The sequence below is a fragment of the Penicillium lagena genome, assembly GCF_028827675.1.
Source record: "Penicillium lagena strain IBT 129212 chromosome Unknown utg000002l_segment0_segment0, whole genome shotgun sequence".
In the NCBI taxonomy this organism is placed as follows: Eukaryota; Fungi; Ascomycota; class Eurotiomycetes; order Eurotiales; family Aspergillaceae; genus Penicillium; species Penicillium lagena.
In genome coordinates this window covers 3,430,990-3,455,243 of record NW_026623223.1, presented here as the reverse complement: position 1 = coordinate 3,455,243, position 24,254 = coordinate 3,430,990, and the positions used below count along the sequence as shown (strand labels likewise).

Below are 24,254 nucleotides of genomic sequence, written 5' to 3'. Positions count from 1 at the left end.
CTCACTACATAGCACTGGTATGCACCAAGTCTCCCCCGGCACACTGTCGGTCGTCTGATACCTCCTCAAGAGTCCACGGTGAGGGAACATTGGCCGAGTATACTGGGTCGTACTGTAAGGATGTATGTTTGTACGGATCCATGAGTATATGAGTGCATGACAGACTACGGATTCATTCATCGACAATATCTAACCTACCTGTACTTATTCTATTGTAGAGAAGAAGATAGATTCAATTAACACCAAACAGGAGAATACTAGGTAGTTACAGGTTTATTCTTGCCACAATAGCCCCTGCGGTCCTTGAGCAGTGCGCCGAGCCAACACCTCCGTCACCTTCTCGCGCACGCCCTCTTTCTGGTTGTACCGTTGGACAAACTCCTGCACCGTCTTCTTCTGCGACACTCCATCTGCCCGCACAAATTTCTCAATCTCCGCCTCAGAGGGCAGACCAAAGCGCTCATGCGGGTAGCGGTTGTAGTCACCCTCACTGAGCAAGGGCAGCCGGGTCTCGCCCTCGGGGATGGAGAAAAAGGCGTCCACAGCCTCTTGGGAGACCTCCTTCAGCGTAGCGGGCTGCCACTGGGCCTGGCGCGCGGGTTTGGACATCAAGCGGGCCTTGACACCCTCCACGAAATCCGGGTGTCGCATGAAGTTGGCGGCGATCGAGTGCTCCCGCTGGAAGGTCTCCGTGATGCTCCACGTCTTGCCCAGACGCAGCTGGCGCAGGGTCACCTTCAGCGAGGTCGGGGAGCGGATTGACAGGGTCTCCAGCGTCTTCTGGGCCCATTCCTTCTGCTCGGTTTCGTTCTCCAGTGCCTGGAAGATCTCCTCCACCGTGTCGAACCGGAAGCAGCGATCAATCGCCGTGCGCAGGTTGGCGGCCAAAAGGATAGGCTCTTGCTGGGTAGACGGCAGACCGAGCGAAAACTCGGCCATCGTCTTGTTCACGATGTCCAACCGCTCGGGCAGATCCATGTGGTCCGGGAACACCAGCTCCGCGAGGCGCTGGGACATGTTGCTCAGCGCGCTCGAGTGGAGGTAGTGCGTAGCAATACCGGCGTACAGGGCCTGCACACCGTTCAGGCGCTCCGAGGTCAGGGCGAGGTAGGTGCCGGTCTCGCCGTCCAGTCGAGGCAAGAAGAACGAGCCACCCACGTCGGGGAAGAAGCCAATGGTGGTCTCGGGCATGGCAAAGACGGTCCGCTCAGTCGCGATCCGGAATGGCGCGTGCATGCTCAGGCCAACTCCACCGCCCATTGTGATTCCATCCATGAATGAGATGACGGGTTTCGAGTACGTAGCGATCAAGTGGTCGAGGCGGTATTCGAGGCCGAAGAAGTCCGTCGACGCTTTCTGTCCCTCAATACCCTTTTCATTCTGCAGCGCCAGAGCAGCGACGTCGCCGCCAGCGCAGAGCGCCTTGGATCCTGCGCCGGAGATGAGGACGATGTTCGCGAGCTGAGATTTCTCCCATTCCTGCCCATCCAAACCCACTTTAGTATTGCGCAGACCCTGTAACCCAACGAAAAACTGACCTTGAGACGGGGCACAATCTTCCGCGCCATCGAGCCATTCAGGGAGTTGAGTTTCTTCGGCCGGTTGAGCTCGACGCTCCGCAGACCGTAGACCGAGTTGAACAGGACATCGTCGGGCTCGTCACCGGGGAGTTCTGTGGGGATATCAGACGCGGTCGACATCTAGGCATCAATCTATCAGCAAGGCTTGTTTTCGCGTCCGGGGAAAAGGGCGTTGTGCATACCGGGGCCTTGAAGGCAGGGTTGGTGACCTTGGCACGGAGAGGCATTGCGGACGCAGAAAACCGCGAGATCCAGCTCGGCGGCGAGGGGAGGCGAGAGAATGAATGCCGGAGTAACATGAAGTCGGCAGAAACAGGAGGGTGGAGGGGGAGGGGAGGGTCAGGTTAAGAACAATCAGATGTTGTTCTCGTTCTCCCGACATCCTCGGGATTTTTTACGATTTTCAGCGCGCCGAGGCCAACCGACGGACAAGAGCAACACTACATACTATATGCTTGTAATTGCGGGCAATACTACGTAAGTGGAAATCGTTGAGGCAGTAGTAGATGGTATTTATTTATACAGAATGAAATACAGAAAAAAGAGAGCAAAGTCTAATACATGGCCCTGGCTAGCCGTCCCGTCAGGTCGGACGAATGTCTCCTCAGAATCCAGTCCAGCGCTCCCTTCTCAATCACCAGTCTCTTCGTCTCCAGCAAGTTCTTCACATCTAAGTTCTGCATATTCCTGATACGCACATGCTGTGCATCCGCAAACTTGGCCGCCAGATCCAAATCCTCCCTCTCGGTAATGAAGGTCAAGAGACCATGTTTCCGATCCCATCCGTGCGCTTGTAGAATATTCCTCATCAGATGCGGTGTTGAGTCGGTCGGCACGGAGATTTGGTTATCGATCACAGTCAATTGCTCCTTCTTGTACCGGTAGCTGAGCGCGATGCGCCAGGCCTTGTCGTAGATCTTGCGAGGCAGATCGGTTCCGAAATCGCGAGGATGAGGGCCGTGGGCAACACCACCTCCTCGGCGGATGGGCGACTGCTTGTCACCTACACGCGCACGGCCTGTGCCCTTTTGTGGTGCCATCTTTCGGTGACTGCCGTGCACTTCATCTCTCCATTTCGCGCTGGCCGTGCCTTGGCGGGTGTTGTCGCCCTCGAATACAATTGCACGGTGAAGAATGTCTTTCCGCAGAGGCATCGACAGTTGGTTCTCTTTGTACTGAGCAAGGCTCTTGGGTTCCATTGTAAGGAAGTCGTAGGTCATAACATGGACTTTGCGTGTGGGCCATTGGGCCTGGACGGGGATCTCTGTCGTGAGGTTGGCAGTGGAGGGTTGGGCCTGTGCCTCAGTCGCCATGGATCGTGCAAGACATTGGCGCTGTACATATCGAAGAATGATTGTCAGTAAAAGCACACGGGGGAAGAGGCCAATCAAGGACCGAACATACCGTCAGCATCTCCGGTCCAGAGATGAGACCACTGGAGGGCCGTGACGCCCATCTCAACGCCCGGAAAATCTCGCCCGGCATGGTGACAGTGACAGACAGACGTATGAACCAGTGGTGTGGTGTTGGTCGAGGAGAAGAGCAAAAGTTGCGGTTGCGGGCGGTGAGTGGGTGTTTCTGCCCCCGGAAAAGTTCCCTCTCCAACACAGTCTATCTATCCCCTTCACAACACACAACATCGCCAGCATGGCTCACTGCGAACGGGCGTCGAAGCCATTGCTTCAGTGCCTTCGCTCAAACTACTCAAGAAGCCTCACGGGCGTTCAACGCCATGGGTTTCATTCGACCACCGTGGCGGCTAGCGAAAAAGCCCCGGCCGAGTCGACGAGTGAACCGTTCTACAAGTCTCCCGATCCGTCACTCGTTTCGAGTCCACGGCTAGAGAGACAATTGATGCGCCGGGGTGTTAACCCAATTGGGTCTCGTCGACGTCGTGCCGCGTTGCAGGGCGCGTCCAACCTGCCCTTTGAACAGTTGCCCTACCAATGCTTCCAGGAAGCGCGCAAGATTCTACAGGCGGACCGGGAAGAAAAGCTGGCCGATATCCAGAAGATGGAAGCAAGGATTGCGAATGTGGAAGCCACATCGACCGAGCAGATGGGTGAACAGGCGAAGAAGTCCAAGTTGCCAGCGATGCGAATTCATCTGGATCGACTCAAGATTCTGGCAGATATCAACGATCCTCTGGTGAAGAGGAAGTTTGAAGACGGACAAGGTAAGGAGTTCGATATCGGCTCATTTCACGGGGACTAATATTCATGGTTTCGCGACAGGCGATATGAGCAAACCCATTTACCAATACCTGGCCGACCAAAAATGGCGCGAATACCGCCGCAAAATTTTAGTTCAGCGAATCACGCAGATGAAAGTGATCCCCGATGTTCTGGCGAAATGTGACCCTGTGGTGGACACCAGGCTCTACTTCGGCAAGAATCAGATTCAACCTGGCGAGTTCGTCCCCGCGAAAACCACTACCGTCCCTCCCAAATTGGACGTGCAGCTCTTTGAGCGCGGAGAGAAACTGGTCACTATCGCCGTCCTCGACCCGGATGTTCCCAACGTGGAGACTGACAGCTTTGACTACAAGACGCACTTCCTGGCTGTCAATGTCCCCGTCTCGGCTACCGCTACCAAAGTCGATCTCTCTCAGCTTTCGGCGGATTCCCAAGTCGTGCTCCCCTGGCTGCCGCCCGTTGCTCAAAAGGGCAGCCCCTACCACCGGCTCTCGCTTTTCATCCTGGAGCAGGATGGCTCCAAGCCGCTCGACTTTGCTGCCGTCAAGGCCAGCGAGACTGACCGGGATGTCGTGCGTCTCCGTACTCTTCAGCGCCAGTACCAGCTCAAGGCTATTGGAGCACACCTGTTCCGGACTCAGTGGGATGACACGACTCTGGAAGTTATGCAGCAGCTCGGATTCGAGGGCGCGGATATGGAGCTCCGCCGGAAGAAGGTCGAGCCTCTTCCTTACAAGAGGAGAAATCCTTCCTCGTTCAGGTGATTTCCTTGTGGTGTTTGTTATATAGTTGTACTGTACAATTCGATATGTATGAATATGCATCCCCCATTCCCTTCCAGAAACCAAACTCCGGTATAATATGCTGTAGAAGATTGAAAGCGCAAGCAGCCAGTCGTCCCTTACGCCTCCATTTGTGCCGGCTGCATCGTATTCTTCACCCACTCCATTTTCGACGGCGGCCAAACCCTCGCAACAATCTTCCCATTGATCAGCGCCATAGGCACGGGCCCGTAGTTTCTCGAATCTCTCGACCAGGGCAGGTTGTCGCCCATCAGGAAGACATGGCCTTCGGGAACCTGGATTAAAGCCAAAAAAGAAACCAATCAGTAAAACATTAATATCCAATAACACAATGAAACCCACTTGAATCATATCCGGCGTCTTCCCAACCTCCGTACTAAAAGGCGCATCCCGACAGACAAAATCCCCCGGCATGCCCACTACGCGCTTCGCGCCGTGGACGCCCAGAAACGTTGGGTGATTGAAGCGCACCACGTCGCCGATCGCGATCCCCTTACCATTGCGGTGCATGCGCGAGATGAGTAGGTAGTCTCCGCGCGGATTGAAGGTCGGGTACATGGAAGGTCCCTCGCTGAGCTGGATCGTGATCAGGTGCTCCCAGACGAGCGTACAGGCGCAGAACAGCCCGACGCCGTCGAGGGCTAGGCGGGCGGCCCGGCGCGGAGTACCCTCTTTTAGGACTTTGCGTAATAGGCGCTCCATTTGCTGTGCGTTGGGAGCATGCTTCGATTGTGAATTGGAGTGGACTGGAATGGTGTTGTTGGTTTTGGCAGCTCCAGTTCAAAAAGATGGATGGTCATGTGACCCACGCACGCTTTAAAAAAAATTCGCGGGTTTGATTTTCTTCTCTCTTCACCACGACACCCTTGGTGTTCTGCTCCGCGCAGCCCTATGATGTTGGGGCTATCTAGCGGAGCAGCACTTGGGATCTATTGTCTGGAATCTTCAATCTCACCCGACCTTTAAAATATTATGATAAAAAACCACCGCTTCTACAAATGCTAGAGCTTGCCGTCGCCGAAATTCAGCACCAGGACGAGCAAGTGTGGACAATGAAGCAAGATGAACACAACCGGCTTGGTCAATTCCATATGCCGTCCCCCAGCGCGTTCTCAAGCTTGACCCCATTTAACTATGGGACTGGGTTCTTGAGGCGTGTGTGGCGGGGAGACAGATCGATGCTAGAAATATGAATTTTGTTCCAAATTGACCTCAAGTCAACTCTTCTTCCACATGGCATCGGCGTCTATTAACAACAGCAATACATACTATGTCAGCTTAGTTCCCAAGTGTTAGATCAACCCATCAACCTTACCTGGATGCTTCTCCACCTCTGCAATGCCCTCCCTCTTCTTCGCTTTGGCTCGATAATTAATCCCAAACCTCTCATCGCGATCCTTCAACAGCGCATCCAATCCGCCCGGACACGCCTTCTCTACACTCTCGGGTGACGTGAAACTGCCCATGAGCTGCGGCGGACCCATTGGCACTGGATCCCCCCGGTCCACCTGCCAGAAATGATAGGTCTTCCCATAGATGGGCACAATGTCCTTCATCTCCGCCGTTTCGGCAACCTCCCACGCCGTCGCCGGAACACCCGCTGGTACCGGCATGGCCAGCATCCCGCTCTTGACCTCGAACTCGTGCGTGTGCCAGAGTCGTCGCTCTTCGGGGGGGAGGGTTGCGAATACCCGTGGTGTGACCATGTACTCTACCCCGATCAGCCGGGCGTTGTGTTGGGGAGAGTCGTAGATTAGGCATTGTCTAACGTCTGTTATGGGTTTTGTAAGCTTATAGTCCCACATCAAAGTGATCAGTCTGCTGTGATGATGTCTACATACCCTCCGTCAAGTGTGAGCAGTAGTGGTTTGCCTCGACGCAGCGAGTTGGATCGGTCGCGTAGACGTGAAATGCGTTCAAGTGTGCACAGATCTGTTTCACTGGCTTGAAGTCCTGGACCATCGCAGCGCCGGTCTCGAGGACGCGGCTTTTGGCCGTGCGAGGGTCGCCGATGATGCCGCTGGTATCATCGCTTGAGTGGCCTTTTGCGCAGGCGGACATTATTGTATAGGTAGAATGGGATATCTGATTCTCGGCTTCGTTTCCTGGCTGTTAACCTGGGTTGAGAGAAGATGCAAACGTCCGGAAATAATCCCTGCAAACGAGAAACATGAGGATAGTAGCAATGCGGTCTTGAACAGGATTTGTGCTGCTGTGGACTGGTTGCTGGCCAGTGGGTTTGGATGAATTGACGTCACGATGATTATTGTTCCGTTCTCGGGGGGTGTAGATACTTCCATATTGGATCGGGGACTTGCTTGGTGAGCACCTTGCTATCGTGGAATGGTAGTAGCGAGAGAAGACTGCTATTTTCGTGGTGAGTGTTAGTCGGATGATCCGTACGCTGCAGATATATATTTGAGGTCTACTTGTTGCCAACCTCAAATTAGATCCAACATTTAGTTGTAGGTCTACAATAATATCCCTGTTCATGTATAACACTTATTGGTCCAAGAAGTAGTGTTCCAACATCCTTCATTGGAGAGCGATTGTTCTTACGAGGTCTACGATGCTCCAGCGAAATCGGCCACCACCTTCAACGCCATCATCCACGCCGGATTAAATTGCCATTCCCACTTGTCGTCCAAGCATTGCGCCCCAAAATCTCGTTCAGACAATACTTCGACTACTGCAAGATCGAGCACAAAATGTCTTTTCATAGTCAAAATGATCGACGCCGGAGTGCCCGGACGGGTGATCTGTGCACATCGACTATTTCTCGAACTATTTTCCCGAAGAAGCTGATCTTGACTATGGAATCCATCCATACCCCACTTTCTTTTGATCACGGAAAAAGAAGGGATCAGGGTGAAAAATCAATCATACAGAGACAACAGCTCCACTTGAGATCTACGAGAGAGAAACTCGCATACAGAAACCGTGCATCTCTAGCGGTATGTGACTCCATCATCCATGCCCGATAGGAAATGAGCACGTGGACCCTCTCACCTCAACCTTGAGACTCCATCTGGTGGCTTCTGTTTCGGCAATGATACGCAGCACTGGTGGGGCGCGGCGCCCTCTAGTCTAGGGGTTGGGGTGCATTATTGCCGGTCATTTCCATTCTGTTGACCTGTCTTGTACAGGTGCGTGGGTGTGTGTGGTAGGTTTACGAAAGATGCACCAGCAGGAAAGAATGTAAGTGCCAGATGCCGAGTATGAGCTATCGTTGGTGCATTATTGGCAATCCTGAGCCTATCCCGGTTCGATCGGAACGAAAACGATCAAAGTTTTCTTAGTAGATTGTTAGTCTGCGGTGGGCCTCGAGCCATTATTATTGTGTCCGAGGTGCAGCTTTTTGCCATTTACCATTTAACGGCCGAAACCCAAGTCCCCGAGATCCGAGCCCCGTACATGCATACTTTTTTGTGTACCTCGTAATGGACCACCAACTGCGTAGTCCATCGTACCGGTTTACACATGTCACGGTCGAACGCCAACTTCCAGCCCAACCGAACGCTCGGGAGATTGCGCGCCTTGTTTCACCGCAGGCCGACCGCGCCTGTGTGCCCTGCAAGGCATGTCTGGGTGTTACTGTAGGAAGAGAGAGCAGTGTGTTAGGCCCAGGATCGGCCCCTGCATGGGGGATCCCTCGTCCTCGACGCATACATACCACGATCAACTAGGCTGTGTAGTAGTAGCCGTGCATGAGCCCCAACACCCAAAGGGGCAAATAGTTAGCCTTTCAAAGATTATTACATAGCTGCCACGACTCATGGCTTATGGCCCAGCCCCTTTACGAGCACTCAATCAATCTCTGCTCCGCCACCAGGCGTCGCAAGTGTGTTTGAGCTTCGGCGAGAATTCTAGGCGGACCCGGCACCTGGGCCTACGTGGCGTAGCGCCTTCGGCGTCAGGATCCAGGTGTCAGGACTCCAACCCAACCCAACGACCATCGAGAGAGATTAAGGCCGTGGTTGAAACCGAACTGTGCCCCAAAGGGATGTCCGGCCGACCAGGCGCTCGACCATCATGACGAAACACCGATTAGGCTACAGCATTGGCTGGAGGAATCTATTTTCACCTGCAGCTCTCCATGGTCTACGTGTACAGTACCCGGTCTTTTGGCGTTGTGTCACAGACACTTAGTGGGTAGTGCACTATGATCTAGTGATTCTCATCCAGCTGTGATTCAAGACTCGGGCCAGCGGCAAAGACAGGACCATCTCACCGGATCCAAGATCGTCGAAGCTCTCGGGGGCCACCAATGAGGCGCATTTCGGCTCCCTGTACAGTTTCTACCCCCCGCTTGCCTTATATCATCTGCCCTCGACGCACGGTTATCATAAGAAGAGGGGGGAGGAACCCGAGCATTCCCCAATCCGCGCGATGCTACACCGTAAGGGGCTGATGACATGCCGCTAAAGCAAGCCAAATTGATTAGCCCGCTCCCTTCCGCCTGCGCTGGGGCTAAATCAGGGATCGGCCAGGCAATCATAAAGGCCCGACTGGAACGTCCTAGAAGATGGGAAAGAAGCTAGGCATGGAATGGGCGCTAGTGGCCAGGGACTCCCTAGGCAGCTCGGAGGTTTCCCTTGGAGTGGGGGGGGGGGGGGGGAGGTAAAGAGGCTCGCGAGCAACAAAAAGTGGCTGATCAGCCCCCGATCTATTGTGGCCTGGGTCTCGGACAGTGACCGCTCCCTAACAGTTCGGACTCGAGATGATAATTATGATTACATGGTATTGTGTCAGCGTTTGTGTCTCGGGGAAATCTTCAATAGACGATCTTTTTTTCTTCACTGTAGCAGGAGTACAGTAGAAGTAGGACGGACACCACCGGGGAGTTTTTTCCCACTACCGCTCCTGCTACGGTGTGCGCAGCACATACTCTGGGGATCGGCAGTTGACGATGGGCTTGTGTCAGCCGTGATGGACGGAGGGGCCAAGTAGGTCCACTAGACGAGAGGGGGGGGAGGAACTGCCCGTTATTATTTGTACTATGTTTGGTCAGCCCCCTGACCTTCTGGATGTACGATAAATTAATTTATTCCCCTTCGAAGTGCAGGAAGTGGGTCTCTCCAGCTTCCCGAGTTGGATCGCTCCTGCCGTGTAATGATGGTGATATGCATCGGCCCTCTCAGGGGTCTAAAGGATGAAGGAACTGGACCGTGATGTAGCTACAGTATGATAATGCATGATCCCTAACTATATTTAGCCAATGGTTTATGGAAATATAAAGAGAAAAATAATAATGAAACAATCAAACCGAGCAGGTTTTGGCTTTGGCACGGTGGGCGCTAAACACGATCAGATCCGCCCGGCCACGTTGTGAATGGTGGCTCTACCGCTCGTTTCTGGATCGGTGACACAAAGAATGGGACAGGAAAAAAAGAGACCGGATCCACTTTTTTATCCTTTGGGTCTGATTTTCCCGACATCCTAGACAGGGCTGGGACCAACCAACTATCGAATCTTAGCTATTTATTAAACCTACTCCATAAGAGAGGGGCGGACGTTCTCCATCTCAAAAGATCCACGTTGGGCTCAACGGCATACGGGAGCCGAGCGTGAGTTCGAACAGACTGTGGCGATACCGGACTTTATGAAACAGGCCCACCATGTATACAAGACAAGCCTTGCAGATGATCAAAAATGCAGGTATCCTACGCAGCTCTAGTCTTGATTGGCAGCAGCATTTGGAACGGTCTGGGATCGGAAAGACAAAAACAAAAAAAGGTGGCGGATGATGCAGGAGACGCATCATGTAGTCCGGGGGGTGATGATCACAGCCGGGCATGCACGGAGCAATGGCGACGGTACATGCCCCAACTTGGAACGGTTCCGCGTCAAAGCAAACCTTCCACATTCGGGGATTCTTTGCTCCACTTATACATCCCTGCCACCGCAACTCGAGAAGGGAGCGATCCTCTCGTCCATCACATTGTAACCCTTGCGTAACGGGACGGTGACGCTATGAAAGAAAGGAAGGGAAGGCAAAGCTGTCTGTGTTGGGGGGACCAAGCCAAATTCACTAAGTAAGGTATTAATATTTAAATCTAAGCATGCGGACTGGGCAATAAAGGAAGACGCAGGATGAGGATGGGATGGGGTTGATTATTGGCCAGCCAAGCAGCATTCCTCGGCCAAGGTTCCTGGCGCTTGAGTTCATAGAAAATACACAAATCATAATTTCACAGTGGAAACCGGAATTTATAGCCCCAGGCCGGGCCCGTGTGAGGGTCTCTGTTCCCCAGTCCACCCTGTGTGGCGGCATGGGCCATCTGATTCATCATCATGGATCATTTCGCCCCGTTCCATAGCCCTTTATTTGGTTCTGCCTGCGCCCTTGGCTAGGCCCGTTTCGTTAGTGTCAACGTCGTGTCATCTTAGCATGCGATCAGCATCGTGGACCTGGAGCGGGTGGTAGATCGCTCCCTGGTTTTTTTCTTTATTACAAGTACTGGTCGTGCTATGCCTGACTGATCATTCTCAAACACACACATCATATATACTTGCCCGCCATCACCCCATATGCCAGCCCACCCACCGGCACTTCGCTGACTCCAGACTGACCTCATTCACTACCTCAGCTCTCTTCTATGGCCGGTTACTGCTGGTATCCGGCGTCTTCCCCCGGCACGCAATGGTGTCCGTCGGGAAATGCCTATAGCCCATCAGCCATGCAGGATTTCTCTCGGTCTGTTCCTCGCCCACGGCACTCGCGGGTCATGAAGCCCCGGAGTGCCGGCAACAGCCCTTCTTCGGCCACCATCAAGCGCCGGGCCACGATGTTAGCTCAAAACCATCTATCATTTGGTCTGCCGGCTTATCAGTCTTCCACCATTCAAGCCGCCATGCTCGCTTCTGCCATGCGGGCCCGGAATTCGCGCCCTATCAGCTGGCATCCATCATCAGCAAGGCCGCGAGGACTATCCAACCCACACCGTAACCCTGATTTCATCCCGGAGAACCAGCCCGGTATGGGCGCCATGCCAGATCAGTCATTTGACCAGTTGCCGGCTTATGACAACAACATGCTTTCGTATCCTATGCCGACACCTTATTCTCCAACCGATTATTTCTCTTTCTACTCCGAGAAATCATTTCCGCTACCACCACATCAGACTCATTTGGCAATACCGAACTCACAGATCGAGCCCATGGCCTGGGATACCACGCCAACCCAACCAGATCTGTCAATTGTCCCCCCTCCCATGACTGATACGTGGGCAATGGACATGTTCTCGCTGAACAGCAGCATTCCTCCCGCGGACATGACATGTCCCAGCTACGTCAGTGTGCCGTCCTCAGGCGAGCTGACCGGCCCATCGACGCCCAATTTTCTTCCGATCCAGCAGTTCGAAAGTAATGAATCGAGGCCAGTGACCGAGACGAAAAAGCCCGAGGAAGAGCTTGTCGGCATGGGTCTCTACAGCCAACCTGATATGCGCCTCTCGTCTGCACTGCAAGCAAGTCCTGGCAAGGGGCTGAAGCTGGAGGAAGCTTTTATCCCGACAGACGACCAAGATGAGGACTCCCAAAATAGTGATGGAGAGATGAACGGTTTAGAGGCAGTTCCGCAACAACTCTTCCCTTCAGCCGATGCCACGCCCACACCCCGGCAGAAAGGCCTGCCTGCTGCGAGGCAGTCCTCCAAGCAAGCTCTCAACCTTCTCCATAAATCTTTCTTCTTTGAATCCGACGATTCCGAGCAGCAGACAATGCCTGCTGCGCAGCCCTTTGCCAGCCTCAACCAACCATGCATGAGCTATGGGTATGGCTGGATTTGAGTCGATCGCTTTCGACGAACGCCACAGTCTTTCAGTTTTCTTTATTGTATGTTTTCGAGCGGCCATAGCGTGGAGTTTCTTTTTCTTTTTCTTTTCTGGGGGGTTTTGACTGGCGTCGATGAATGGATGGATACCCTTATATGAGATGGCTACAAGAGCCGGGCTTCGCTACCCGTTCTTATCTTCTTTTGGTGATGTATGCGTACACAATAGTCGATACATCTTCAACACAGTTGCTACCGAAACTACGTACTGTTAGTTACTACAACAAATCATATTCCAATGTACAGGTATAGACAGCGTCTGTGATTGGCGGAGGCGGCTCTCCACGGAACAACCATCATCCGGCACATTTTCAAAAGTCGATCGAAATTCACCTTGACCACGGAATTATTATTCAGGTACAGCAGAAGAGTATGGCGAAAGTCATCTTCACGGCGTGGAAACATAAATCCCAGTTAATCGAAGTGCGGAACCAGTTCTATCCCTCGCCTTCGTACGACGGCCCAGACTTGCGATCCCGTGCCTGCGCAACGGTACGTATCAAACCATTCAGGTCTGCTTCTGTCGCTGATGCGTTAATACGAAAAAGGTTGCGGCTTGGAAATTGCGCGGTAATATCCCCCATCATGTCGAGGCCACAGCGCTTCTGACGGATGCCATTCTCCATGACGATGCGCAGCGGAATTCGATCTTTTCAATTCGGGCAACATATTCTGCTGCTTTTTGTCGGTTCGTATTCATCCCCGTGGATTTTACCTCTCATTGAACCTTGTTTACATTTGACTCACAAAAAAATCCCAGCTTTGTAACCGGTCTCGTGGACTCCAAGATCCCCGGCCAGCGCAGGACCATGTTCCAGCGTGCCGTTGATCTTGGACTGCCCGCGTCCTTTGTCGAGCTTCGCCACGAGGCGACTCACCGGGAACCACCATCTCTGGTAGTGCTGCGGAAAGCAACGCAGCGCTCCTTGGAGTGGCTGTGGGACAATTATTGGGCCGGCATCGATGAATTTGGCGAGGCGCCCCCTCTCGACTCTGATGACATCGCTTCGGTTAAGAAGGCCTTACGTGACACTCTCCTTCCCATTTCGGGTGGCTCCAACGCCACAGCAGAGCCATTATCCAAGAAACGCAAAAGAGACCAGGACCTAATTACCGCGGCGCAGTTGGTTTCTATTTGCAACGTGTCAGGTACTGGTGTCCGAGTTCTGCCGAGTGTTTTGCTCGATGAGTCTATTTTGATTCCTGCTGGACGCAAGTGAGTCTTTAATTCTCCACCTTGAGATACTGATTTTGAGTCACATGCTGACGATCGTCATAGACTCGGAGAGTCTTTGCATGATACGTTCGCCAAATGGGATACAGTCCTGCGGACGGTCACAGAGAGTGATCCTTCGTTTATGATGTACCTGACAGAGGCCCTGGTGGATGATCTGGCGTTTAACGAGGCAAAAGATACATCGAGCAATGCGCATGCCGAAGTCCTCTTTTTATGGCTGGATCATGTGTCCAGTTCTCCCTTCTGGATATCATACAGGCGAATGTATCCACGCAGTTATGTTCTCCGAGCCTGCGAAGAAAGCTCAGGGCACTGGGCGAAGATGTTGAGCGCAAAGTTGCAAGAAACCAAGGAAGAGTCTAACGCTGTATCGGTTCATGGCCAGAAATTGGCGAACCCTGCTCAAAATGGTCATTCAGATGCAGCTCCCTTCGCTGAGCTGCGCCAGCATGGATGGGGGTTGTTGGACAAATGGGACAGTCGGCCGTTGGGCATGGCTTGAGCAATCATTTACTGCTACATTAATTAACTTCGCTGCTGGCAGCACGTTACAGGATGGATCGAAATCAGTTTCACCACTTTTGCACACAAGGTTCATTCTCCAACCCTGTTTCGAAACACATTAGTCCCAATTTGCTCTTGCGTATTTCAGGTTGTCGAAGTGTACTGTAATGAAATATCACATGATAGCCTACTGCGTAACTTAGATGAAATAGCAATGCAATCGATACCCACAACCTCAATTTCGCCGCCTGCTCCCGTAAGCAGTTTGTGTCATCGGCATTTTGATGCCCTCACCTCTCGTCCTGTATGCACTACGAAGACTTTCTCTCTTAAGCCGTGATACAATCTGTAATATGGGACTTACCAAATTACTGACTCTGTCTTAGATGGCCGAAGCCGCTGAACGTATAAGATTCTCCCCCTATCCTGGTTCCGTCTGCCTCGTAACAACGCCTCCAATGTGACTAGCACTCGCGGGGGTCTTGACCAAGAGGCTAACGCACAAGCGATCACGTCTCAATAATCGACTGTCGACACGTGTACGTGCGAAAGCGCCTAAGAACCTGATTGCATACGTCTAGGGGGAGGATTCAACGCGTCTGTAATAAGCCAATACAGCTTGCAATGTGAGCGAACGGTCGAGAAATATAGGAAAATAACGTACCGATCTGGGGATGTGAGACCCCGCTGATATCGAGGAAGCTGATTAAAGACGGCGATTTGATATAGGAGAGTTTGTTGATCATGCTGCTGTTTATGTTGACGTTGTTGGTGTGTTGGAGAGTACGAAGGGCGGCCGTTGTAATGGGCTAAAGTGAGATTTTGATTCAATCTAACTAGGCCGAGAACAACCTACCAAAAGCTCACAGGAAGAAAAGGAGTCAGGGCGATACGACGTAGATATACTGATCCAGCCGGCCGGGCGTTTGTATAGTCCGTTTGTTCTTGGCGGACGTCGCGTGCCTGTACGGGACGGACATTGGGCCCTGGCTCGTTACGGCCGTGGGTGGTTTGGCCGATGGCCGACGATCGGCGTTTTGGTTTTCCTTCTTTTGCCCGATTCCTTTGTGTATTTCCTTTAGGATTTGAACTCTTTCGCTCCCTTCTACACTATTATTTTCTTGCGTCCTACATCTGCACCATTATCTTCTTGAGGACAATCTTCGACTACCATGTAGGCTCCGGCAGCCATACTTATTTTTCCGCTGCCGGGCTGGGCCCAATAGAACTCCCGCATAGCAGCAGCTATGTATAGCGGGTTACATCGAGCAAATGACATCTGAATTTGAATTGGATTGGATTGACAAGCGCCGTTGATCCAGAGGAAGTTTTCGGGTTTGAATCTCCTCGCCCCTGTGAACGATTGCGCAATAAGAGCCTCCCCCCCTCCTCCCCCCAACTGATTTCAGTATGTTCTCGCTAGTAGGATCTGGCTATGGTCTGCATCAAATTACATCCATCAACAATTAAATTTAAAGGTCTTACCAGCCCTCTGGTAGCGGTCGGTCGGCCCATCCAGAGGACCAATTATTCCCTTTGTATAGTACCCCTATAAGTATCCCAAGTTAGCAAACTATTAAATATTGATGTATTAAAATGATTGTACAATGAAACATTTCTTACCTATCGCAAAATACATCATGGAGTTTGCGTTGTTTTGTGCATTTTCTGGATGTGTTCTAGCGAGGCGGCGACAGTCAAGAAACTCATAAGCGTCATCTGTAGCTAAAAGAGGATGATTAGTTCAATACTAGAGTACACCGTAAGTGAAACTTACTGTGAAGCCGAAGATGTGTCAATTCATGAAAGATATCTGATCCAACAGTTGTCATATCGTCGATATATGTACCCCAGGGCATTCTTGTGTCTTCTTGGCAGAGGCGACTTGGAGGGCTGGCCCAAGATCTGGGACACAGAACCATCACATTTTCTGGTTCGTAAGCAAAACCTCCCCTTGGAGAGCCCTCCTCATCGAAACAGGGATTTTTATCATGCGGCCACCGGAATTTGATTTCTTGGCCAGGAGGGGTTCTTGTAAAATAAACAAATCGTTCTAAGCCCGATACTTTTAGCCCGGAGGTTCGCATATTTCGGATCAGGACCACTCACCGCTGCGTGGAAGGTCTCTGCCCTTATTTGGACCATCCTGGTATTTTGTAACATGTACAATAGCAGAATCATCGCAATATAAGCTATATGGCATTGGTATACCATCCCTGCCTAGGTCCTTCATCCTGCTGTGGTATGCTATAAGAGATAAAATTGTGAGATTCCGTGTTCTTTTTGATGGATCATAAGAATGATAGCCTACTTTTAATATCATCCATCTCATTGACAGTCGGATTGTACATGGCCTTTAGCATTTCTCTGTCTTCTGTAGACAAGGGCCTAGAGAGAACATAAGAGCTTTCATCTGCTAGAGCGGCGAATTCATCCCAGGCTTCTGCCAACTCATACCTCCTAGGACTGCAGCTAACGCGATCATTCCATGCCCAGTGGTCTCGGGGATCAGCAGAGCATATAGCAACATAGTGCAAGAAAAGGGAAAGAAGGACTAGCCAGAATTTCGGCTTGTGTGAAACCGAACCCATAAGAAAAGAATATCTCAATTATCTTCCAACAAGATTTTTGAGAGGTAATTGTCTCGGTTCAATAGAGGTTGGCGTATTTATACTTATACAAGCTCTCTTGGAGTGGAGTACCAGCCCCAATTTGCGGCCGGGCCATTCCTCAGCGCCCGAAACTCTGAAATAGGATTGATCTTCGAGTTTAGCCCCTTATTGATTTGTTAGATAGTTTACTTGCAAAATTTGTACAATCTGAAGAGGCACGTAGTGACTATTTTGAGGGACAAAGCAACACTAGAAGACCATTTGAATGCGTATGCGTCTGGCACTCGAGATCTATTCTAGGGTGTCTGAGCACCCCTATCTCTACCACTCAAAAGCCTTTAATTGGCTCAATATTAAAGTCTGTCGACTACTTATGATTAAGTAGCTTATTAGAGAGCATTTCGGCTTTGTCTTTGGGACTTAGACCTGATGTTAGTCGGCTGAACCCACGTACTTAAAAGAACCGATTTGTCCGAGGGGGAGGGATACCAGTAAAGATTGCCGTCACTTAAGTATATAATCATGGCCCTTTTTGACCATTTGGATTTTTCGTGTACATAACCTGCCCCTCTCAAGGATAACAAGTTCAGTGTCCGCTAGATGATGATCTTCATTTTGTTGCCCGGCTTCAAGCACGAAGTCGGGCGCCAAAAACCTTGATTTATTCCTGTTAAGCGAGAGGATTAAACCTGCCTTCACGTGCTATATGTAGCAGAGTTTTTGCCCCGACTTCGTGCTTGGGGCCGGGCAACAAAATGAAATCATCATCTAAAGACACTATCTCCAAAGCCCTGGTCCACCCTGATCCTTTCTCAGTCGTGTTATTCCTTTCTACTCACTGTCCGCAATGCATTTTTTGACGTATTTGTCTAATTGTTTTGTTTCATTGATCTTCATTGCCAGCTGGTAATCAACGTCCTGTTCCTCAACTCTTAAGAACGGAGATCTCAACTGCGCATTATTACGACAAATAATAAAGACCGTGTGATCTAAGTGAACTCGGTATGTGGCTGTCTCTTATTTGACTAGTTTACACCTCAAGTATGTCAGACTGGGCGACCAGCTCGTTGCTCGGCCTGTCGTCTGGCGCGTTTGCTCGATACATCGAGACTCGGCCACGTACACAGTGTTCTTTTCCGATTCGTGCAACCTCGATTTATATCTGCTGCGAGGTAGGCCGTCAAGCGACACTCCTTAACAATTCCCGTAATGTGTCGCCTCCTCCTCATCTACGACCCTGTTGGCAATGCCAAAACCTTTTTGCAGCGCGTACCGGAGTAGGACGTTGTTTCTAGTGCAGATCTGGAATGAAAAGCGTTGTACGACCAGCAACGGATCTTTCACTGTTGGTGTTATGGTTGAACCGTTTGGCATTGCAGTATCGCCTGTCTCAATCATTTCACAATATGCATAAAAGGTTCTAACAGCTGTTAAGATTCCGCCCCTAGGCAGCTAAGAAATGGAAGGGGGCGAGCAGGGCGTAACGCGGGAGCCTCAATTCTTGGAAGCGGGGTTGAATCGCGTTGAAGAGCGTAAAAAATAGTCCGCTAAGAATTGGTATTCACAGTCCATCGCTTGATCTGGCTCAAGACCTTTTGCGATCATGAATACCACAACACGCACAGCGAGGGACCAGGCGATCTCTACCGCGGAAATCCTGGAGATGATCCTACTCCAACTCGATTTGCGCACTCTTCTCGTCGCCGCACAGCGAGTGTGTCGAAGCTGGCTCATCCTGATCAGCAAATCAGTCCAGATTCAGAGGGCCTTATTCTTTTCCCCTCTCGAGAAACCTGACGTTCCGATGCATGACCAGATACAGAACCCGCTCCTCGCCGAGGCATTCCCTTGTATCTTTCCAAGCTCCGATAAAGAATCTGAAAAGTATAAATTCAAATTTGCAGCCTTGGATATGAACCGGAGCAACACGAAAAGAGCAATGTATATGCGAAAAGAAGCAAGCTGGCGCCGGATGCTGGTCCAACAGCCTCCGATCTTGGACTTTGGATTGCAAAGAGAAACTCACGGCCGAGTTTTCGACGAAGCCTGCCATTTCAAGATTCAGGTAAGTATATATTTCATTCCCTTCACTGGTGAAAGCTTAATTGGCAATGGGTATGTGTAGGGAAGTAAGGAAATGCTCTGCGAGAAGCAGGAGGGCTTGCGAATGGAGCGACTGTTCGAGGTTCTACTCTTCAACGAAAATATCACCTGGGAGAGTTGGTCGACCAACCAGGTCAGATGGGCAACAGAGTTTCCACTTGACATCCAGGAAGGTGATGACATTGCCAAAGCACTCTATGCGATGTTGCGAAAGTTTGGCTTGGTTATAAAAGCGCGCACGGTCATGCAGTGTGTCCATGGCTTCCCACGGCCTGAAACCGAGGATGAAGGGCTGAGAGGACAGCTTGTTGCTGCATACATAGAGGCGGGTCTAGATATTAACCAGTCTTCTATCAGTGGTGTTGAGATCGAGAGCATTGTTGAATGGTTGGATACTATCCTCTAGTGAATTGAGAGGTGGATAATTGAAATCATAGCTCAATGGAATTCCGTTTCTACTAGCCAAGAAACTTCCAATAGCAAGGAGAAACCAGGCATTTTTCTTCAGCCGAGCCATAGTAACCAGAACTACCATCCATAACAAACCCAATCCATAGCAGAGCCAATCCAAATCAAAGCCAATCCATAGCAAAGCCAATCCATAGCAAAGCCAAGACTACCGCAGCGCATCTAGTTATGGTGGATGCACATTGCAGAGACATCCATTTTTGTTTTTGATCAGCCGCAAGGTCCTCTAGCATTTTTTTGAGTAATAGTTTGGTTTTTGTTATTCTTTTCTTCTATTTTCTTCACCGGATCTGGAGTGGATCAGAGGTTTCTGCCTCAGGCAATAACATCCGCCCATAAAAAGCCTCCCACGCGCCAATTTTTTTCTCTCTTTTCTTCTTCTCTGTGTGACACCCTCCACCACCCAACCTGCCAGGAGTTTGATGTTAGCTTCTGCACACAGCTTACAGGGTGTTTATGGTCTTGACTTGCCATTTTTATTAACTAACACTGACTGGGTAAGTCGCTTTTGCTCTTTGTCTCTTTTGTGTCTCCCATGGACCAGCCAGAGAGAGGGCTTGCCAGCCCTCTCTTATGATGAAAATTTTTCCTACATTCGCAGTTTCCACGCTAGCCGTCGACTTGAACCCATTTCAGACGGTTCTGTGCGCAATTTCTTCCTTGGATGTCTGATTCTGGCTGGTCCATTCGTTGGCACTTTGTTTTTTCAAATCGTGTTCTCCTCTGGAGTCCGAACTATCAGACGAGCCATGTGCTAATTGTGTCTGGTTATAGAAGCAGGGCGTTTTTATTTGGATACTGCGAAGAGTCTCGGAAGACTCTTGGATACATGAAGACTTTTTCGAGGTATTTTGAGCTATCGCGCTGGGGAATACTCGTCTTGAGCTGTAGTGAAATAGAGCAATGGATTTGTTGTGATACATTGTCCTCTTGGAAAATAATTCTTTTACCCGTAAACAAGTAAAGAAAAATGCTTCTCGAAGCCCTGGTGTCTCTACACGCGCTCGTGAAGCCGACCGAGTGCGCGGAGGGGCGATGTGCTCCGCCGTACCTGAACCAACTTGCTCCATCTCCAACTACCTGCTACATATCAACTAACTGCCTCCGACAATGCTCTGCTCGGTTTGATCGGTGCTCCACCTCTCTTCTTGTTTATCACCGCCATATTATCTCCTCAATTTACCTCCCCTCTCTCCCTCCCCCTCTTTCCCCCGTATCGTGCCAACCCCATCACATCACGCCAACATGTCTGCTCCCCCCAGACACTCGGCCGTGATGTCCATCAGCAATGCCGGCCCACCTCAATCAGCATCCAGCGATAAGCCGCAGACACCGCAACAGGCACAGACACCCAGCCAGCCCATGTCCGGGCTGCGCGTTCCCTCCAATCGCAAGACCATCTACGACCGGCATCTAAACCGCAGTCGCAATGCAGAGCTCAGCCGGGCGAGCTTCGCCTTTCTGTTCGCGGAGATGGTGACATACGCTCAGCGGAGGGTAACAGGGATACAAGATCTAGAGAAACGGTAGGCTGCACCTTGCGCATATTCAACTCAAGACGGGATACTAACAGGCTTCTTTCCAGACTAAATGAACAAGGCTATCCTCTCGGCCTGCGCCTGCTCGACCTCCTTTTCTACCGCAGCACATCCACCTCATCCTCCGCACTCTCGAGTTCTTCCACCTCTTCCTCCCCTCCTAACCGTCCTCTCCGGATAATCACCCTGCTCCATCTCATCCACGGTCCTCTCTGGCGCCTGCTCTTCCAGCGTTCCGCAGACGCCCTCGAGCACTCCGTGTCCCCCGATACCCCTAATGAATACATGATCACCGACAATGACCCACTGGTCAACACCTACATCAGCGTGCCGCGGGAAATGAGCATGCTCAATTGCGCCGCGTTCGTGGCGGGCATTATCGAAGGCGTGTGCGACGGGTGTGGGTTTGAAGCCAAGGTCTCGGCTCACAATCAGCCTTCGGAGATGTGGCCCAGTCGCACGGTCTTCTTGCTACGGTTTGGTGATAGTGTCATGGAGCGGGAGAAGGTGTTGGAGAGAGCGGGTGTCAAATAAACACCTCCCTCCTCGCCACTCGGGTCTGCTGCTGGATTCTTTCTTCCTTCTGATTATTCCCAACAATACGATACACAGTAGCAATATACACCTCACATATACATAGTCCTGCAATTCTGGATTGTATCAAGGGTCACTGCACCACCCACCATCAACCACATACGAGCTCCCCGTGACAGCGCTTGCCTCGTCACTTCCTAGAAACACAATCACTTTAGCCACCTCCTCGGGCTCCAAATCACGCTTCAAGCTCTGTCCCCGAAAAATCTCCGCACGATACGCATCCGTCAGAACCTCCTTCCTCTGCCTCTGCGTTGCTATCGCCCCGGGCATAACGCTATTCACCCGAATATTAGCTTCTCCAAACTCCTTGCTCTGCGTCCGCGTAAGACCCATGATAGCAGCCTTGCAAGAAGCGTATACTGGCGAGTCTGAAGATGGGACCTTCCATGTGATAGAGCCTAGATTGACAATACTTCCTCCCCCGGAACTCTTCATGGCGGGCACCACGGCCTGGGTGAGGAAGAAGACATGGCGGAGGTTGACGTTGATCTGGAAATCCCATGCTTCGGCCGTTACTTTCTCTGTGGCTAGTCGTGCCAAGCCAGCTCCGGCAGCAGCGTTGTTGACCAGGACATGCACGACGCCGTGCTCTTGAAGGATTCGAGCTGCGGTAGCTTGTAGCTCGGAGAGATCTGTGAGGTCGCAGCGGTAGAAGATTGGGGCTGTGATAGACGGCGCGCCTCGAGCTGTGGCCTCTTGAGATAGCGAGACAATATGATCAATCGTCCGTTGCGCGGATGTTTCCGCAATATCCATGAAGAGCACTTGGCTGCCTTGTCGAGCGAAGAGTTCGACCGTTGCGGCGCCTATGCCTTCGGCGCCACCGCTGACGAGCACGGTTTTGCCGCGTAGGCTGGGGTAAATGGCGTGCGTTGCTGCCATGTTGAGGCCAAAGGAAGAGGTGATAATATGCAAAAGGATTAAAGGATTTTGTGTGAGAAGAAGGGAAGGCGATGATGATGTAGCCAGCCCCTCTTCACATCTGCACGTCGGAGGATCGGTCGAAATCCGATATCCCGCCGCTGATACGAAGTACTTCAAGTATATCGATGGCCACCATCAATTCCATTTTTGGTCATTTATATTACAATATCGCCCGTAAGAGCATGTTATTCGACGTAAAAACCACAAATCAGAATCAAAAAGCTGCACCATATGCGCCATGCACCTTGTTTATGTTCCTTTTCAGCTCTGTTGAGACCTCATGAAGCGGGCTCTACTCGCCGCCGTTTCTCCCGGTCCTCGTAGGGCGATGGACTTCGCTTGCGGTGACTGCCCTGGTCCGGCCGCGTCCGTTCTCTGGACCGGCTTCGTTCGTAACGATCCTGCCGAGGAGAGCGAGATCTCGACCTCGACCTGCGTCTCGACCGCACGACACTGGCATTGGCACCGGTCGGCCCCGTAGGTCCCGAACCTCGATCGTCTCCACGATCAGGCATGAATCGCTCGTCTGTAATTCCAACGGGAGGGCCGTCGCGACGACCCCGAGACCGGTGATCAAAGCCATCGCCAAAGCGGCCGGTATCTTCGCTTTTGAGGTCTCGGTAGCGAGTCCGACCTTTCTTGCCGAGCTTGGTCATATCACGGACCTGCATGTACTGCGGTAGGGTCTCGCGGTTGACATCATCCACAAAGCTCCGGCCCATGAGATTGCGCTGGTCCAAGCCCTCCCGCTCCTGATCGTCGCGGAAGAAAGCGCCCTTGTGGAAGTAGCGCTGCATGAAACCAGTCTGGCCGCGGTTGGCCTCGCGCTCTTCTTGCTGCTTGGCCAGGAACTCGCGGTCCTCACGATCCCGCTCTTCGGCCGTCAGATTGCGGCGCCGCTCGACCTCCTCGCGCTCCTTCTCAGCCTCTTCGATGGTTTCACGCTCACGCTTGAGTCGTTTCAGTTCCCGTAGCTTCCATGCTGCGTACTCCGCCTCCGGGTCCGCCCCGTCGCGGTCGTCGATGGCCCCTTCTTCGTCGGCTTCCACGAGTTCGTCATCATCCCAAGCCCTGTGTGCTGCTGAGCGCGCAATTGCGTCCTTTTCCAACTGATCCCGTACCAAATTGTCTGCTTTCTCCTGTCGCTGAGCTCGACGTACCTCGTCTGCAGTCGAATCTGCGCCGCCAGCCGGTGCTTGCGTCTTGTCGGTTGCTTGCGCTTCTGCGTTTCCCCGCTTGTCCTTTTTTATGAAAGTAGGCCGTAACAACACCCTCCGCGGCGCCTCGTCCTCAGAGCTGCTTTCCTCTTCCGAGCTCTCTTCCTCCTCTTCCTCTTCTTCGTCGCTTGCTTCCGGCCCCGACACTGGAGCAGCCTTCTGTACTGTTGTTTCTCCCATTCCAGTCGCAACTTGTGGCGTAGTCTTGGCTGGCCCCGATGGGCGCGCAGGTTCATCTTCTTCCTCATCGGTCACAAACCCTTCTTCATCCTCATCCTCCTCTATCCTCACATTTTGAACACCCTTCGCAATCTTTCCAGCCGCGCCCGCAGGGAAAGAGCTTGCAGCAGGTGCTCGTTGTTTCCGTCGTTGTGCTTCTGCTTGTCTGCGCCGCTCTTGTTCTTGTTGCGCTTCGGCATCGTCTTCCTCCTCTTCTGAAGATGACTCCTCAGCTGCAACTGGCTTGCCTGGGCGATAGCGACCGACGGGTTTGAGAGGGTTTGCGGTCATGCCGCGGCGGTCGGAGGGGAGTGGAGGTGGCATCGTGACGGTGGTAGAGGTGTGTTGTCGAGGATTGAGTTGAGGGGGTGGGGGTTGGCAAAATGTTGTCGGATCAGGTCTTCATTTGCTTGTCCAATAGTA

General features: G+C 51.8%; 11 protein-coding genes across 11 annotated transcripts; 6 read left to right on the top strand and 5 right to left on the bottom strand.

The window, feature by feature from the left end:
• Positions 1 to 273: 273 nt before the first annotated feature.
• Positions 274 to 1,807, bottom strand: N7510_004193 (mitochondrial 37S ribosomal protein mS47; the record flags this gene model as incomplete). The annotated part of the gene is made up of 3 exons (XM_056976119.1): positions 274 to 1,479; positions 1,539 to 1,700; positions 1,763 to 1,807. The coding sequence occupies 3 exons, from the start codon at positions 1,805 to 1,807 to the stop codon at positions 274 to 276; spliced, it is 1,413 nt and encodes a 470-aa protein (XP_056836075.1).
• Positions 1,808 to 2,134: 327 nt separating this feature from the next.
• On the bottom strand, positions 2,135 to 3,065 carry N7510_004192 (mitochondrial 54S ribosomal protein uL4m; the record flags this gene model as incomplete). The annotated part of the gene is made up of 2 exons (XM_056976118.1): positions 2,135 to 2,914; positions 2,985 to 3,065. 2 exons carry the CDS (start codon positions 3,063 to 3,065, stop codon positions 2,135 to 2,137), a joined length of 861 nt encoding a protein of 286 aa, XP_056836074.1.
• A 162-nt stretch (positions 3,066 to 3,227) lies between these two features.
• N7510_004191 (mitochondrial 54S ribosomal protein mL38) lies at positions 3,228 to 4,539 on the top strand (the record flags this gene model as incomplete). Its single annotated transcript, XM_056976117.1, has 2 exons — positions 3,228 to 3,756; positions 3,815 to 4,539. 2 exons carry the CDS (start codon positions 3,228 to 3,230, stop codon positions 4,537 to 4,539), a joined length of 1,254 nt encoding a protein of 417 aa, XP_056836073.1.
• Positions 4,540 to 4,676: 137 nt separating this feature from the next.
• N7510_004190 (putative mitochondrial inner membrane protease subunit 1) lies at positions 4,677 to 6,639 on the bottom strand (the record flags this gene model as incomplete). Its single annotated transcript, XM_056976116.1, has 4 exons — positions 4,677 to 4,853; positions 4,921 to 5,324; positions 5,894 to 6,349; positions 6,420 to 6,639. The coding sequence occupies 4 exons, from the start codon at positions 6,637 to 6,639 to the stop codon at positions 4,677 to 4,679; spliced, it is 1,257 nt and encodes a 418-aa protein (XP_056836072.1).
• A 1,714-nt stretch (positions 6,640 to 8,353) lies between these two features.
• N7510_004189 (uncharacterized protein) lies at positions 8,354 to 8,614 on the top strand (the record flags this gene model as incomplete). The annotated part of the gene is made up of 1 exon (XM_056976115.1): positions 8,354 to 8,614. The coding sequence occupies one exon, from the start codon at positions 8,354 to 8,356 to the stop codon at positions 8,612 to 8,614; it is 261 nt and encodes an 86-aa protein (XP_056836071.1).
• Positions 8,615 to 11,177: 2,563 nt separating this feature from the next.
• On the top strand, positions 11,178 to 12,368 carry N7510_004188 (uncharacterized protein; the record flags this gene model as incomplete). Its single annotated transcript, XM_056976114.1, has 1 exon — positions 11,178 to 12,368. The coding sequence occupies one exon, from the start codon at positions 11,178 to 11,180 to the stop codon at positions 12,366 to 12,368; it is 1,191 nt and encodes a 396-aa protein (XP_056836070.1).
• Positions 12,369 to 12,784: 416 nt separating this feature from the next.
• N7510_004187 (rRNA-processing protein LAS1) lies at positions 12,785 to 14,151 on the top strand (the record flags this gene model as incomplete). Its single annotated transcript, XM_056976113.1, has 4 exons — positions 12,785 to 12,904; positions 12,961 to 13,100; positions 13,173 to 13,628; positions 13,692 to 14,151. The coding sequence occupies 4 exons, from the start codon at positions 12,785 to 12,787 to the stop codon at positions 14,149 to 14,151; spliced, it is 1,176 nt and encodes a 391-aa protein (XP_056836069.1).
• A 4,217-nt stretch (positions 14,152 to 18,368) lies between these two features.
• On the top strand, positions 18,369 to 19,274 carry N7510_004186 (uncharacterized protein; the record flags this gene model as incomplete). The annotated part of the gene is made up of 2 exons (XM_056976112.1): positions 18,369 to 18,830; positions 18,891 to 19,274. 2 exons carry the CDS (start codon positions 18,369 to 18,371, stop codon positions 19,272 to 19,274), a joined length of 846 nt encoding a protein of 281 aa, XP_056836068.1.
• A 1,307-nt stretch (positions 19,275 to 20,581) lies between these two features.
• Positions 20,582 to 21,408, top strand: N7510_004185 (trafficking protein particle complex subunit 5; the record flags this gene model as incomplete). The annotated part of the gene is made up of 2 exons (XM_056976111.1): positions 20,582 to 20,862; positions 20,922 to 21,408. The coding sequence occupies 2 exons, from the start codon at positions 20,582 to 20,584 to the stop codon at positions 21,406 to 21,408; spliced, it is 768 nt and encodes a 255-aa protein (XP_056836067.1).
• Positions 21,409 to 21,534: 126 nt separating this feature from the next.
• N7510_004184 (SDR family NAD(P)-dependent oxidoreductase) lies at positions 21,535 to 22,353 on the bottom strand (the record flags this gene model as incomplete). Its single annotated transcript, XM_056976110.1, has 1 exon — positions 21,535 to 22,353. One exon carries the CDS (start codon positions 22,351 to 22,353, stop codon positions 21,535 to 21,537), a length of 819 nt encoding a protein of 272 aa, XP_056836066.1.
• Positions 22,354 to 22,673: 320 nt separating this feature from the next.
• Positions 22,674 to 24,155, bottom strand: N7510_004183 (microfibrillar-associated 1 family protein; the record flags this gene model as incomplete). The annotated part of the gene is made up of 1 exon (XM_056976109.1): positions 22,674 to 24,155. One exon carries the CDS (start codon positions 24,153 to 24,155, stop codon positions 22,674 to 22,676), a length of 1,482 nt encoding a protein of 493 aa, XP_056836065.1.
• Between the last annotated feature and the right edge of the window lie 99 nt (positions 24,156 to 24,254).